The sequence below is a fragment of the Thermobia domestica genome, chromosome 11 (genome assembly GCF_964235325.1).
Source record: "Thermobia domestica chromosome 11, izTheDome1.hap1.1, whole genome shotgun sequence".
In the NCBI taxonomy this organism is placed as follows: Eukaryota; Metazoa; Arthropoda; class Insecta; order Zygentoma; family Lepismatidae; genus Thermobia; species Thermobia domestica.
The window spans coordinates 32,740,370-32,754,336 of NC_137464.1; the positions used below are offsets into that span (position 1 = coordinate 32,740,370).

The 13,967-nt window shown below is 33.5% G+C and overlaps 1 protein-coding gene across 2 annotated transcripts in view; it reads left to right on the forward strand.

The window, feature by feature from the left end:
- The window catches only part of LOC145664015 (ribosomal protein S6 kinase delta-1), a 74,863-nt gene extending 62,802 nt beyond the window's left edge, over nt 1–12,061 (forward strand). For both annotated transcript variants that reach the window (XM_081730304.1, XM_081730305.1), the window contains exon 15: nt 904–12,061. In XM_081730304.1, coding sequence (XP_081586430.1) covers nt 904–1,029 — 126 coding nt within the window. In that variant the 3' untranslated portion in view covers nt 1,030–12,061. The remainder of the gene's footprint in view (nt 1–903) is intronic.
- Nucleotides 12,062–13,967: the final 1,906 nt, after the last annotated feature.

Sequence of the window (13,967 nt, forward strand, 5' to 3'; positions counted from 1 at the left end):
ACTATGATCAAACGATAGAATGGCATTTTAGTAGAAAATATGACATAATATGTTTTTTTTTTTAATATGTCGTAGTATGTTGTCAATTATAAACTTACTTGGCCTGGAATCGAACTAGAGATCTTTAGTACCAGTAAGCCCTTGTATCCTTTAAACATAGCCTAGCGGACTTCTTTCTTTCATTAGTTAAATGACTAACGACATTATCGACCTATGCTCCTTGATAAATGTTCCTTTTGTTTTTGTAACGTTCATTTTTTGCAATTCCTATAGATTTTTTTCCTAGGTTTTGAACTTAAATCTTATCTCATGTGTTAACAATTCCAAAAATCAGTAGGAGAAGGTTTAAAATGGCGAGGAAAAGTGTATTTTAAGATTTAATCGACTCTCTGAAGAAATGATCTCTCTTTGTTAAGAAAAAGGTCTAATAAACCTTTTCAAGCAGATATTTTTTTTGAAATACGATCCTGCTGCTCACTTGATGAAATACCTCAGTTAGCAGAGCGGGCCTATCAAGAAGTTTTCACACAGTAAATGCAGTGGTGCTATTCGGATACTAATTAGTGTTGATTGATTTCAAAATAGATTGAGTCAAAAATTTCAGCGTAGTTCTTATATTCTTAACATAATGGAGCAACTGGTTGAGTATAGGAAAGTTATTTTAATATTTAAATACGATGAAATAGGAGGGATTAAACCCATAAAATTTATCTGCCTACATATTCATCCTAATTATTGTTTACATTGGTAATTGTTTAAGACTAGCTAGTTCGAAAAACTATTAAAATGTTTCGAAAGTCAGGAAGAAAAAGAAAATTAAACCGTAACAAGACTGGTATAAAGTATAAAATGATGGCAAAAAAGAACAAATTGTAAAGAAATATTTTTGCTGTGTTCTTTCAGCTGTTGAGGTACAATTGTGCAGAGCGACTTGGATCAGGTGTGAATGGGACTGAAGACTTAAAAGCCCATCCATTCTTCAATGGCGTGGATTGGCAAACTGTGAAGGAAGCTGGTCTGTACGCTTGACTCACAGTATATACAAGTAAAATAAATTTATAGCCTAGTGACGTAAGCTCGTAATGCTTAAAGGCGTTTGTTGAATAGAACTAGAGATAGACGGAATGTAGAGTTAGATGCGTAAATTATAGTAGAATTATTGTTAAACTATGCTGTAAAGAGTAATGTGTTTGTGTTAACCCTTTCACTGTGTAAGTCGACGGAAAGAAAATTTTCCTAACTTGCGAATGTCAATTATAGCTAATATTTTAAAATTGTTCTGTCCGTATCGTGGGCTTGTCGAGAGTAGTCGCCAAAGGTTTTCCGTGCCATTTCTTGCATTCTATTGTTTATCAAAAACAATCGAACGGTAACTACTCTCTACAAGCCCAAGATACAGACAAAACAACTTTAAAACACTGACTATAGTTGACATTTGCAGGTTAGGGAAATTTTCTTTCTGTCGACGAAAGTCGACTTACGCAGTGAAAGGGTTAAAATATTAATTTGAGATATTTATGTTGCGCTGCTGAATATCTGTTCTTTGTAAAGATAGAGTATATGGATTCCTTCGTTTCAATTTATGTTGTTTATCGTTTCGCAGAATTTATTTTTGTAAACAAATTATTACGTATTTCTTTCTATTACCTAAGTTCATATTTACATAACAAATATATTTATAAATTGTGCTGTTATAATTAATAGTAAACAGCATATTTGTATGTACGTCTTTGAGAAAAAGAAAACTTAACGTATTTGTTTTGTAGCTCAATTATTTGTTTTATATTTTTATAGTTCTTCATATTTTTATAATGGTTGATTATGCCTTTGGTGTGGATACATATTTTTTTTTTAAAAAGGCTTTTATACTCATACTATATTTAAGTTTCTTTTGGTGTGATTCATGTTATGGAAGAATGCAATTACATCTACAGTATATGGCCATAACATTCTGAAAAAAAAAATGACTGAATTTTCACATTTAATTTGCATTAGATCGGACTCAGCCATTCATCCACAAAGGTTGGTGTCTACATAATAACTTGTAGTTCTGTTTCTCATCTCTGCTGTCCATTGTGATACCTCTCAACATTTCTGTTCATTAATCAAGTAGGTAATTTATTCGAAATATAAGATTGCCAGTCCACCTTCTTTAAAACCGGTTATAAACAGATTTTTTTCCTACCTTCTGTGATTTCTCCCTTTAATATCAATAAAACTACTGTACTTGGCTTTGTGTGAACTTGGGGTCTTTTAGCATTCTTTCTTGGACAATATAAAGGGAAACCGAAAAATAATTACCGTTTGTATTCGATTGTAATCCGACACTGATGCAAGCCGATCCCCTTACATATAAAGCATACAAAGCGTAATTGCCATCAGATGATTATTATTCATCACCACATATTTCTTTTTGCCACTGTCTTCGTAGAGGATGTCTTTTGATACGACACTGGTCTTTTTTTTTTTTTTTTTTTTTTTTTTTTAGGTAAATTATTGTCTTTCTATCAAGCAGCTACAGCACCATCCCTTTATTCCTAGGATCATGGTTCGTACCTCATTCTCTTCAGAATAGAACAGCCTTTCAAACGATACCATTCACGTTTTCCTATCATGTCCCTGAGGTGGGAAATTTTGAGAGAAATCGGGATTTTTCCGAATTTAGAAAGTAGCCCTTATGGACCCCCTCCCCTTCTTTGTTAACGCACAGATCTCAAAATCAACTAAAAAATAGTAAGGGATGTACTAAATGTGTGTCCAAAATTTCAGGCTTCTATCTTGAATAGTAAGGCTGGGGAAAATATTGAATGAGCCCCAGATTACTCAAAAAGACCCGGATGTAATATAACAATTTATTGAGACATCCCTATTTATCGTAGGGGTCATGGTTTGTACATCATTCTCTTCAGAATAGAACAGACTTTCAAATGGTACTATTCACATGTCTCCATCATGTATCTGAGGCGGGAAATTCGCGAAAAAAGGAATATTTTGTTAAAAAAAAATATCCCTTTTCTTCACCTTTTTGTCCCTCTGGACCGCCTGTTTTAGCGAAAAGATCTAAAATTACTAAGGGGTATACTGAATGTGTGTGCAAAATTTCAGTCTTCTAGGTGCAAAAGTAGACCCGCCAAAAATAAAAATAGACCTAAAAATTCCTTTGTTTCAAGTTATGACGTCATCCACACCCTATGTCTCGACGTAGAAAGCCGTGAAACCATATGTAACGTGTTCTTCAATCATTCTAGACTAAAAAAAAAAAAAAAAAAAAGTAAAAGTAAAAGTAAAAATCTTTATTGGTACTTTTTTAAATAGAATAATGAGGACAGTACTGTAGTGCCTAAAAATAAGTACTAAAACTTAAAAGGGTGAAACGCATGACCGACGATTTCTCTCGACTCTGTACACAAATCAACTACAATTAGAAGAAAGTCCACTGACTTCTCAACATAGTCTACACGTTAGTGAAAACTTATTTTTGTAGCAGTTTCTCCAGATGTGTTGAGGAACATTTTGCTATTGCATTGATAAAGAGTGTAGTCTACTTCAACAGCCTTATTAACGAGACCGAAGCCGAGAGGCATTTTGTTGGAAAGGTTGAAAAAAGTTTAAAAGTCCGCTTACAATCGAGTAAGGAAGGTTACAAAGCCTTGCAATGAAACGTATATATATATTATTTCATACAACCAACAGATAGCACATTAGGTTATTTTTCAACATAGTTTCCATATCGGCTGAGGCATCATGGAGTGAGTTTGAAGATTCCCTCCTGCTAGAAATCCTGTCTTTGCGTGTCCAACCACATTGTCACGAAGTGTTTCACCTCCTTACCTGAAGCGAAGCGACGGCCACCTAGGTGCTCCTTCAAGTGCGGGAACAGGTGAAAGTCGCTTGGAGCGAGGTTCGGGCTGTAGGGAGGATGGTTGATGATGTGCAGCGAAACTGCTTCAACAGCGTGGTGGTCGGTCGCTGCGCTCCCTCGTCGGTGATGTTCTCTCTACTAGCCGCAAACTTTCGACACCATTCTGCAACTTGCTGATGAGACAGTACAGTCTCTCCGTAGACTTCTAGCAGCTGCCGGTGAATTTCAACCGCGGTTACATGTTTCGTCCACAGAAATCGAATAACTGAGAGGACTTCTTCGCGAGACCAGATTTCCAAACGAGTCGCCATTTGTGTTTACTTACACAGGGTGTTCACTAAAATTCCAAAATGAAATTTCGTGACTTTTTCGTGACCTTTTCTTTACCAAATCATAAAATTTACAAACATTTTCAAGAGCGAATTTGCGTGCGAATTAGGCCGAATTTTCATCCATGCGATAGAAACGTACTTTGCTTGCGATTTGGTAGCGTCTAAAGCCGACCATAGACATTTTTGGTGGTGAATTTTGACGTTTTATAGAACAAAATTTTCCAATCTGTACTTACATTTGTACAGTTTAAAAAATCGTGACCCAAAAACTAAATTTCGTGACTTTCATGACCGTTTTCTGATTTCGTGACTTTTTCGTGACCGATAAGACACCCTGTTACAACTAGCGCTGTAGGTGGCGGGTTACCGCACACTCCTCATTCCTCGATAACAGACGAAATTCCAGAAATATCGGCCTTGTAACCTTAGTTCTTGTTCCTCCCTCGTATTTATTTTTTGCAGTACAACTCAATTTCATGTAACTGCTTTCTTATTTCGAGCTTTCTTGTATGTAAATTGTAGGCACTTTTACAATTGGTATAGGTGATGCTATGTTTGACTCTTGGTAAAGCTTACTAAGAACGTAACACTGAAACTTAAATAATTCACTCTTTCTTTCGTTGTCTAATAAAGACATATTTAGTACATATGCACAATAAACAGTGGGCGCCTAGTCAAGGGATTTTTCTGATCTGTAAACTATTTAACTTCGCGGTAGTTGTGAAATTAACTAAAAGATTTATTACTGTATTTGGAGGATATGACACAATTTTCTTTTTCTTGTGAGAATAGATCCCAAAATGGAATGTGTCTTACGCCAATACAAAAATATTGATTATATTTCGGTTTCAGTAAGTATTCCCGATTCTGTATTATTTGATATTTTCCTTGTTTCTTTATGGCGTGCAACAGAATTCCAGCTATGTGGTAGTTCAGTGACTCAGTAAATATAGTTCACATGCAGTCCCTTTATGTACTGTTTCATAGTATGTATGCTTTGCTCTGTACGCACTGTATAATAGACATTCCCAGACACACATGCAATTCTATATTTAACATTGTTAGCTTCGCATATATTTCTTGCTAAAGTAACACTGTATTTAGAAAAATCCAGTAAAATATTTTTTCCCCTCAGAACTAAATACAGAAAATAGAGGGTACGTATTTGCAAACTAAGCAAATAGTATCTTAAAATAATAAACTATGTACAAGTTAACAGGGCGTAAGATTATAAATTGTTCATTTATTTACTGTCGGACTTTCTTCTCAGAGCATCATTAGACTTGAAGGTGATTTTTTTCAGCTCTCTAAAAAATGAAACAGATTTAAAAGGGTCCGAAGGGATTGTGAAATACAATTAACACGATACTCCTTTAGCCCTGCAAAAGACATATTTATTAAGTTGTCTGTATGACCATATGGTTCAAGTTATCGATGTGTTTGTCACTGAGTAACGGAAGAACAACTACGGTATCCATTTCTGTAATATCTAGATGTAAGTAATGTATCTGTCAGAAACAACAAAATTATTTTTTTTAATACACGTCCGACAATATGGCAGTGTATCAACTGACTTCAGTAATTTATTATTTTTTTTTTCTTTTTATGTGACGATCAAAAATTGTCGCAAAATGATTATTTCCTATTATAAATGTTTACTTCTGCAGAGTCATGTAAATTCTATGAATACTTTCAATTGTCTGTAAATTACTTGTAGTAAATAAACATAGGTGCCATATAAAATCTACAAGGATATGTGGGTGCAAGCCCGGAGGAGCTGTTTCGTAAAAATCAAAATTACTGTCCTTGCTTCTCAAACTAAGTAAAAGTATTCATTTAAAATTTTTGATACCATACGTTAAATCAGTTTCAAAATAAGAGTTACGAAAATACGATAGTAATAGTAATGGAATAAATGAAAAAAATATCCACACAATTACACATTGTAGAGACTTACACATTGTAGTTGACGGTCTCTTCTTGTGGCTCACATAGTTGGAGCATCTTAAGTTGTTGCAACTTTTTTGTCAGTATTGACGGTGAAGTTGAATGTGATTTGTTTCTTCTTTCTTCTGAAGTGAGAGATACAAATAACATGAATTAAGCAAGTCGTGAGAAAATCTACGTTACGAAACATTTTTATTCGAACAAAGTAATATAAATTGAATTCTCTGACACAGATATTCAGAATAGAAGTCGGCACAGTAGCACTGACAGCTTCACCGTCGTTACTGACAACAATAGACGTAAAACTGTATATTTAATACTATAATAGTCGCTAAATGTGGAAACCAGTACAGAACGAAATCCAAGTTGAAGGATATTTTGCCACACTAGTATCTGATGTGTTTTAGCATAAGAATCGTGCCTTGCAAAATAAACTTTACAGATGATTATGATGCCAGTAGTTGAAACGCTACTTGATCTATGTATTTTACCTTCATAGTGTCTTGTGTTTTGCCATATTCATAAGATCCTTCAGTTTGGCATCAGGTTTATGCCTTCTCCGCCGCAGAGTATGGGGAGAATCGGTGCACCAAACAACTGAAAGAAGTCTATATTGTGAATGCCACTGGGAAGACGTTTACTTTAATAATGTATTAGCCTATATGTTGTATACTTCTGTGAACACTACTTTTTGAGAAGCAAATTATATTCAGTTATATAAAAGGGGCCAAATATTGTTACTTCTGTGGTGCGTTTTGGGGTATTATGTATCTACGATATTTCGCAAACCTTAGTTTGTTTTCATGTAGTTAAGATCTCTTGTATCAAAACATAGGAAGATGGCGAACACTTCATGTTCACCATAAATTGTTCAGTATACAGTTATTAATTCTAAAAGGAGAAAAGTTATACATATCTACAAAATTTCGTCCTGAAGTTCTGAAGATCCTTAATACCGAAAAATAATTCGAAAAGTAATCCCAAGATTTGGACTACATAATTAACCAAACAGTCGGGTTTGCGAAATATTGTAGAATAATAATATCCACAGTCTCACAATACATGTAACAATATTTACCCTTTTATATAAATTAGTGCATTAAAATGCATTTGCATACTTTTATATATTTTCAATGATATTTACTTAAGTATCTAATTTGACGCATTTATATTTGTATAATTTATAAAGAATGATTACTTACTGCGTCTAAATTTATTCTAATTGCACTATACTGTTTCGGCAAACACTCGCGTTCTTCCGTAGCTGATGGTAACTCACGTAACACAATAATTGCCAGTCCAATCAGAAAACAGTTAAATTTACATGTATACAAAGTGTTTAAAATTGAAATTAATAACCTAGTATCCATAATTCTAATTTCAATTATTTATAAATATTTATATCATATGTATCTCTTCTATTAATAAAGGAAAGTAATGAGACTGACAACACTGTGCACGAACCAACAATGCTGCTATCTGTGCCTTCACATATAGTTAACTCTTACCGTTGACTCAGTACACGTTTGAACTTGCCTCATTTGCTACACGATTGTTGAAACCGTCTGAAATGAAGTTGTGTTCGTGAGGTGCGTTAAAAAATGGACCGGCAAAAGTTTGAGTGACGTTGTGCTATCAATTTTATGTAAAGCTTGTCAAATGTGCTACTGTGAATTATGAAAAATTACAGAGTTTATGGAGAATATTCCTTATGCAGGCACAAGTCCTTTTTAGAAGGCCAAGAACAAGTGGAAGACGATTCTCATACAAGATGACCTTCGGCCTCAAGAACGGATGACAATGTGGAAAGAATGAAGTTTCTTATGAAGGGTCGTCGGGAAACCATAAGAAATTTGTGCACCAGGGAAAACTGTCAAACTTTTTATCAGGAAGTCGTTGAAAGGGAAAAGTGTGGCACGTGTGCGACCAGGCATTGCACATGCCACACCACGACTAATATGGCAGTCTCTATCAATGAATTTTTGGTAGAAATAAGTATTCCTGTGGTTCCTCAGCCTTCTACTTGTTGAATCTCAGTCTCTGTGACCTCTTTTTATTCCCTTTGCTCAAAAAAACACTTCAAAGGGCGCCATTTTGGCACATTGAATAATATTTAGAAGAGCGTAACTGACGAGCTGAAAGTTATTTCATCACTTCTACGAAGAATAGAAACAGTTCCTCCATCACTGTGTAGCTACGTAAGGAAACTATTTTGAAGGAAACTTTTAATCATAATAACGATCATTTTGAAGGAAATAACCTTGATTCGCAAAAATAAAAAAAAAATTTTAAAAAATGATCGTTATTATGATTAAAAGAAAACCATTCTCAGTACTTTTTTAACATACCTCGTAATAACATATGGCAGTTGCTCACTAGCATTTCAAGAAATTCAGTGATGCGTTAGAACAGGAATTTTGCAAGTTGTTTTCTACAAAATGAATTCTACATTAAATTTGTCGTTACAAAAGGTCTAGAGCAGTGTGCTTATAGTAGCAAGGAGGGAGGAAAAAACTTGCTGTAAATAGAATTGTTCGACCACAAGATATTCGCATTAACCAGAATTTGAATTTCATCACTGTTAAATTGAACACATGCAATGAGTACAAGTTAAAAGAGAAGAAAGCTACACGTGAGTTACCAATGAAGATGACAGTAGTTGACGAAACAGTACAGTACTATTACAGTACATATGTAATGCAAAACCTCTTGAATGTCTGACATGCAACTATATGATAAAAGTAGGATTATATAAAGTAAATAGTTTAAATGTCAGTGTGGACACATTCATATTTATGAAAACGAAAGAAAAATAAGGTTCACCTCAGTTTCTGTAGATACCGCCTGAAGCTTTTATATTGTAATAACATTTAGAACACACTTCTGACCAGAACAAAATGAATTATTTAATAACTATACGTTTTTTGTTACAGTTTCAAGGACCTAACGTCCTCTTCATCAGACATTGAGAAAAGACAGGTGACAGCAAATCTTATATCTTCCTCAGCCGTTAGTTAGCATATTCATTTATATAATTTTAATTGCTGTTTATATATATATATATATATATATATATATATATATATATAAATTGAAACTGTAAAAAAAAAAAAAAAAAAAAAAAAGTATAGTTATTAAATAATTCATTTTGTTCTGGTCAGAATTGTGTTTTAAATGTTATTGTGATTATCCAGAACCATGGAGTTTATTTATTATAAGTATTCTTGGATACACAACGCTTCTTTTATGCGTGACACTGTTAAAACATAAAATGAAACAATGTCAAATAGAGAGCCATTTACAGTGATACGCCCTTATAACTTCGAAACTAATGTACAAAAACAGCGACTCTCAAATTTTGTTACCATGCAGGTATCGGAAGAGGGGCATTGTCTGACACTCTTCGATACTGCAAGGTTAACATTGTCGCCAATCCAAACATAAAGTTGTATTTCTTAAGTGATGTACGTCAGGTTATTGCACGTCTCAAATCTGCATGTTAAACAAAAATTTATAATTTGACATTTATTATTCAGTGTTGCAAACATTGAAATTTTGGTGTTACGATGCACATCCAAAGTATTCTAGTGTCTACTACTATGATCATGATATGACACATTTTGAATGAATGCGAACAAAGCTTTGAAGGATTGGAATTTTTTTCAAAACCCTTTCTTTCGAAAAAATGTTTTAAATAAGTATCTTATCCAATTGCATAGATAGTTCTCAATAGATGTGACGATCAAAATGTCGTTTACAGCAATTTTATATCTCAAATCGTTCTAGAGATACGGTAAAAACTGTTAAAGTTATGCACTTCCGAGAACTTGCATTTACACCTGCGGAAAAGTATTGTTGTAATATTACAGAAGCAAAGTAAATAAAAAAAATGTTTTATAAAATTCCCACAAATACATGTTTTTATAAAATTCCATTTTAAGCAATATATCAAATTTTATTTTCTATATCCCAAATGGTTTGAAGTATCAAACTGCCGTGATCTTAATGTCTGTTGAAAACCAAGTACGTAATTGGATGTGATGTTTATCTAAACACTTTTTCGAGATAAAGTCCTTTAAAAAAGTCTAATTTTCCACTAGTTGAAACTTTGTTTAGACTTGCTCGAAATAAGTCATGTAATGACCGTATTATTCGATATTAAGGTACTTCGGATGTGCATTACCCTGTCCTTCCACTTGTACTACAATTGCTGCAGAATCTTCCGAGATTTGGTTATTTTTTAAGTTTGTGATACTCTAACGTTCTTAGTTTGCAGCACTGCATGGCAAGTGTGGTTATAAGTTTTCGTTTTACATGTTGATTTGAAATGTAATAACCTGGCTTAATGCCGTTCGAAAATATGGCTTCGTGTCATGTTGGCAACACTGTTAACCCTGTGCTATCACGGAATATGCCAAATTATGTCCCTTTGCCAGTATTTGCATGGTACAAAAGTTCAGCTTTAATGTTTATTAATTTGAAAGTTACAAGGGAGTATCAAGATAAAATGGTTCACCTAGTATTGGTCTTTCTTCTGTTACATTTTTTTTATGTATTAACACTGCCACCATAAATATGGTGTCGCTAAGCACTAGACGATGCTGTAGGAAGTGATCTTAAATTTTGCTTGGCTTCAATTTAGATATTAATACATCTTATATGTATATAATGTGCATAAGATAATGTAATTTCAATAATTGCAATACAGTGTAAGATGTTGATGTTTTCGACATAATTTATTGACTGGTCTAGGTATATAGCAGTAGATCAGAAAGACTAATAAGAAAACTCATCATTCAGCAATAGTGTTTTTATTTTGAGGAAAAGTAAATATAGGCTTCCTGCTCAATTACAGTGCAACCTGTCTATAACGGAATAGTACGATATCACGTTTGACTTACACAGTAAGTTTTCGCCTAATGCAGGCGAAATTGTATTAGTAGAGCTCCAAGTAGTCAGCTTTCCAGACTTTAGGCGACCTTAGATTTCCGTGTTAACTTTAGTTTTCCTCACAGTTTTTGTATTGAAAAGAGATGTTCAGCTATCTAGAAATTCAAAAATTGTAAAATTTTCCGTAAAGACAAGGACAGGTTTCACTTCCGTATTAAACTTATTATGTAGATATAGGTTATTTTCAAAATTCGTCTTTTTGTTCTATTTTATGTATGCATTTCTTAAATCGCAAATGGTTGTACCTTACCATCTAATGTGACGGTTAAGATATGGGGCTACATACTATATAGTAGGTCGCTTCTCAAATATATAACTTCCACAAAAGCGCAATAATAGTGTTTAGTTATGAGACAGTAAGGTAACATTGGGAGAAACATTTACTCATTGATATTACGTCCTGAATAAGGAGAATAGATTAAACGTTTTGCTGCAGCGATAGAATTTACTATGTTCGTAGATTTTACAAATTATATATATATATATATATATATATATATATATATATATATGTATCAATAGTAGAAAGGTTTACAAATATGATGCATAAACTGATAATGGCAGAAATTTTAATGTAACTGCTTAACACTAATAAAATTTTAGTTATAAAAAGAACCATATTATCTAAATATGAAAATCTGCACCCTCAGCAAACTTACCATCTGTTTTCAAAACTTGTTTTTCTGTAGATTACAGAGATTTTTCCTTGTACAGCAGTGAATGTGTACCTGAAGTTCGTGTATCTATTTACTTTGTTTGCAGCACATATTTTGATTATTTTATTACGTTCAACATTATAAACGCTTTGCTTGAAATTCTTGATTGTCATGTTATTAAAATACTTGTGTTAAGATGTGTTCTGTTAAATGTAATTACGTGAAACATCGTTTAAAGTTTGGGAGGAATAAAATAATTGTTTTCAAAGTTTACGTTCTGTCATAAATTGTTGATATTAAACAGTAAATAACTATTTTTATGCCTTTTATTTCTTGTCATTTCAATCTGAAACTGTTTCATAACATTAACACTAACTCTTATCGATATAAATATACATAGATTCCCGCAAATCTGAAGTGCATAATAATGTATGTTTTTATTGCTAACTTTAAATTCATAAAATGATATGAATTTAAAGTTAGCAATATAAATATACATTATTATGCTCTTAAGATTTTCGTGGATCTGTGTATATCTATATCGATAAGAGTTAATGTTATTCATAAAATAATATGAAATTTTATTTAGAATTTTAGCCATTCTCTGCCTTTTAAATAAAAGTGCTGGGGTAGTGAAAATGATTGGACAAGGTGTACGATATTTGTTATGAACATATGTTGTTACGTTCTGAATTTAGTTTGTTGGCGCTTATGGAGTATGCCCGTTCACTGGTAGTTTTGATATTGAACGAGGAATGAGAAAAACCGAAGTGGTAAAGATTCTTGAGATAGTTTTAGTATACAGAGCGTTCACTATTTGAGTCTAAAAGGGGCACGATGGCTCAGTAGTAGAACGCTTACCTCTGGTGCGTAAGGTCCCTGGTTCGATCCCCGGCCTTGTGGTGGACAATATCGTGTCCGTGGGTTTTCTCCCACTTTATCATTCCATTAATTCTTCCATCATTCTTCATATGCCTTAATCGTAGTTTCCCTTAGTCCAACAGGGATATTCGTGGAAGGTTAAATTGTAATATTTAATTTTTTGAAAGTTTGAAGTTACTGGTTGTTGGATTATGTCCTGAGTAACGAATAAGTAGCAGCAAAGTTAACAGAACATTCCACATGGTTGTATTTTACAGTACGAAGATATGGTATCTAATGCTACAGCTATTCTATTAACAAAAGGTATGTTTAAAAGTTAGTGGTTGAAAAATATAATTTATTTGTACTTGGTACGGTAATAGGGAGAGAATCTTACGCAGATCAAGTATCTCTCACAGAAACTCACTTCAAATACACAAAGGATTTTTATTTATGCTGAAGTGCAGTAGGCCAAAATGCTATTCTTAGATTCAATAAACGTTATTTTCATATTAGGATTTCGTACTGAATCCCCCCCCCCCTTTGTTTAATAGAAAGTCAGGACCCCTTTGTTTAATAGAAAGTCAGGATAAATTAAAAAGGAAAGAAATATAAGTTTGTTTGCTATTTCACTTATTTCATAATAGTGTAAAATATTTGACCCTTGTATTACTAATGCTCTTATTTTTGACTGGAGAATCAGTAGTCAAATGTAATAAGAAATGGGAAAACCTTTTTTAACTTTTCATATCTAGACATCTATTCAATCTCGTGCTCGTGGGTTTTCTCGGGGTTCTCCAGTTTCCTCCCACTTTCTTCATTTCACTCATCTCTCATCACCACCGTCTCCTTTAGCCTAACCGGCATAACGTGGGACGTAAAACTTAGATTTCATTTCATTTTTCTCTCTCTCATATATATATATATATATATATATATATATATATATATATATATATATAGAAAGAGAGAGAGAGAGAGAGAGAGAAAAGAAAGAAAATAATCATTTTGAAGAGAGTGAAAATTTCGTTTTCCAAACCCTCGAAAACCCCTTTTCAAATAGAATGACCCATATATATTGCGGCAATGTTGTGCTATCAAATTTTGTATAAAGCTTGTCGAATTCGTTATTGTGACTTCTGAAAAGTTACAAAGGGCATAAGCAGAACATTCCCTATCCAGGACACAAGTTTTCTTTAGAAGGCCGAGAACAACTGGAAGACAAACCTCAAGCGGGAAGACTTTCAACCTCAAAAACGGATGAGAGTGCGGGCAGTGTGAGGTCAGATCGTCGAGGGATTATCAGCAAGGAGTTTGTACCACCAGGGCAAACTATCAATCAAACTTTTTATCGGAAAT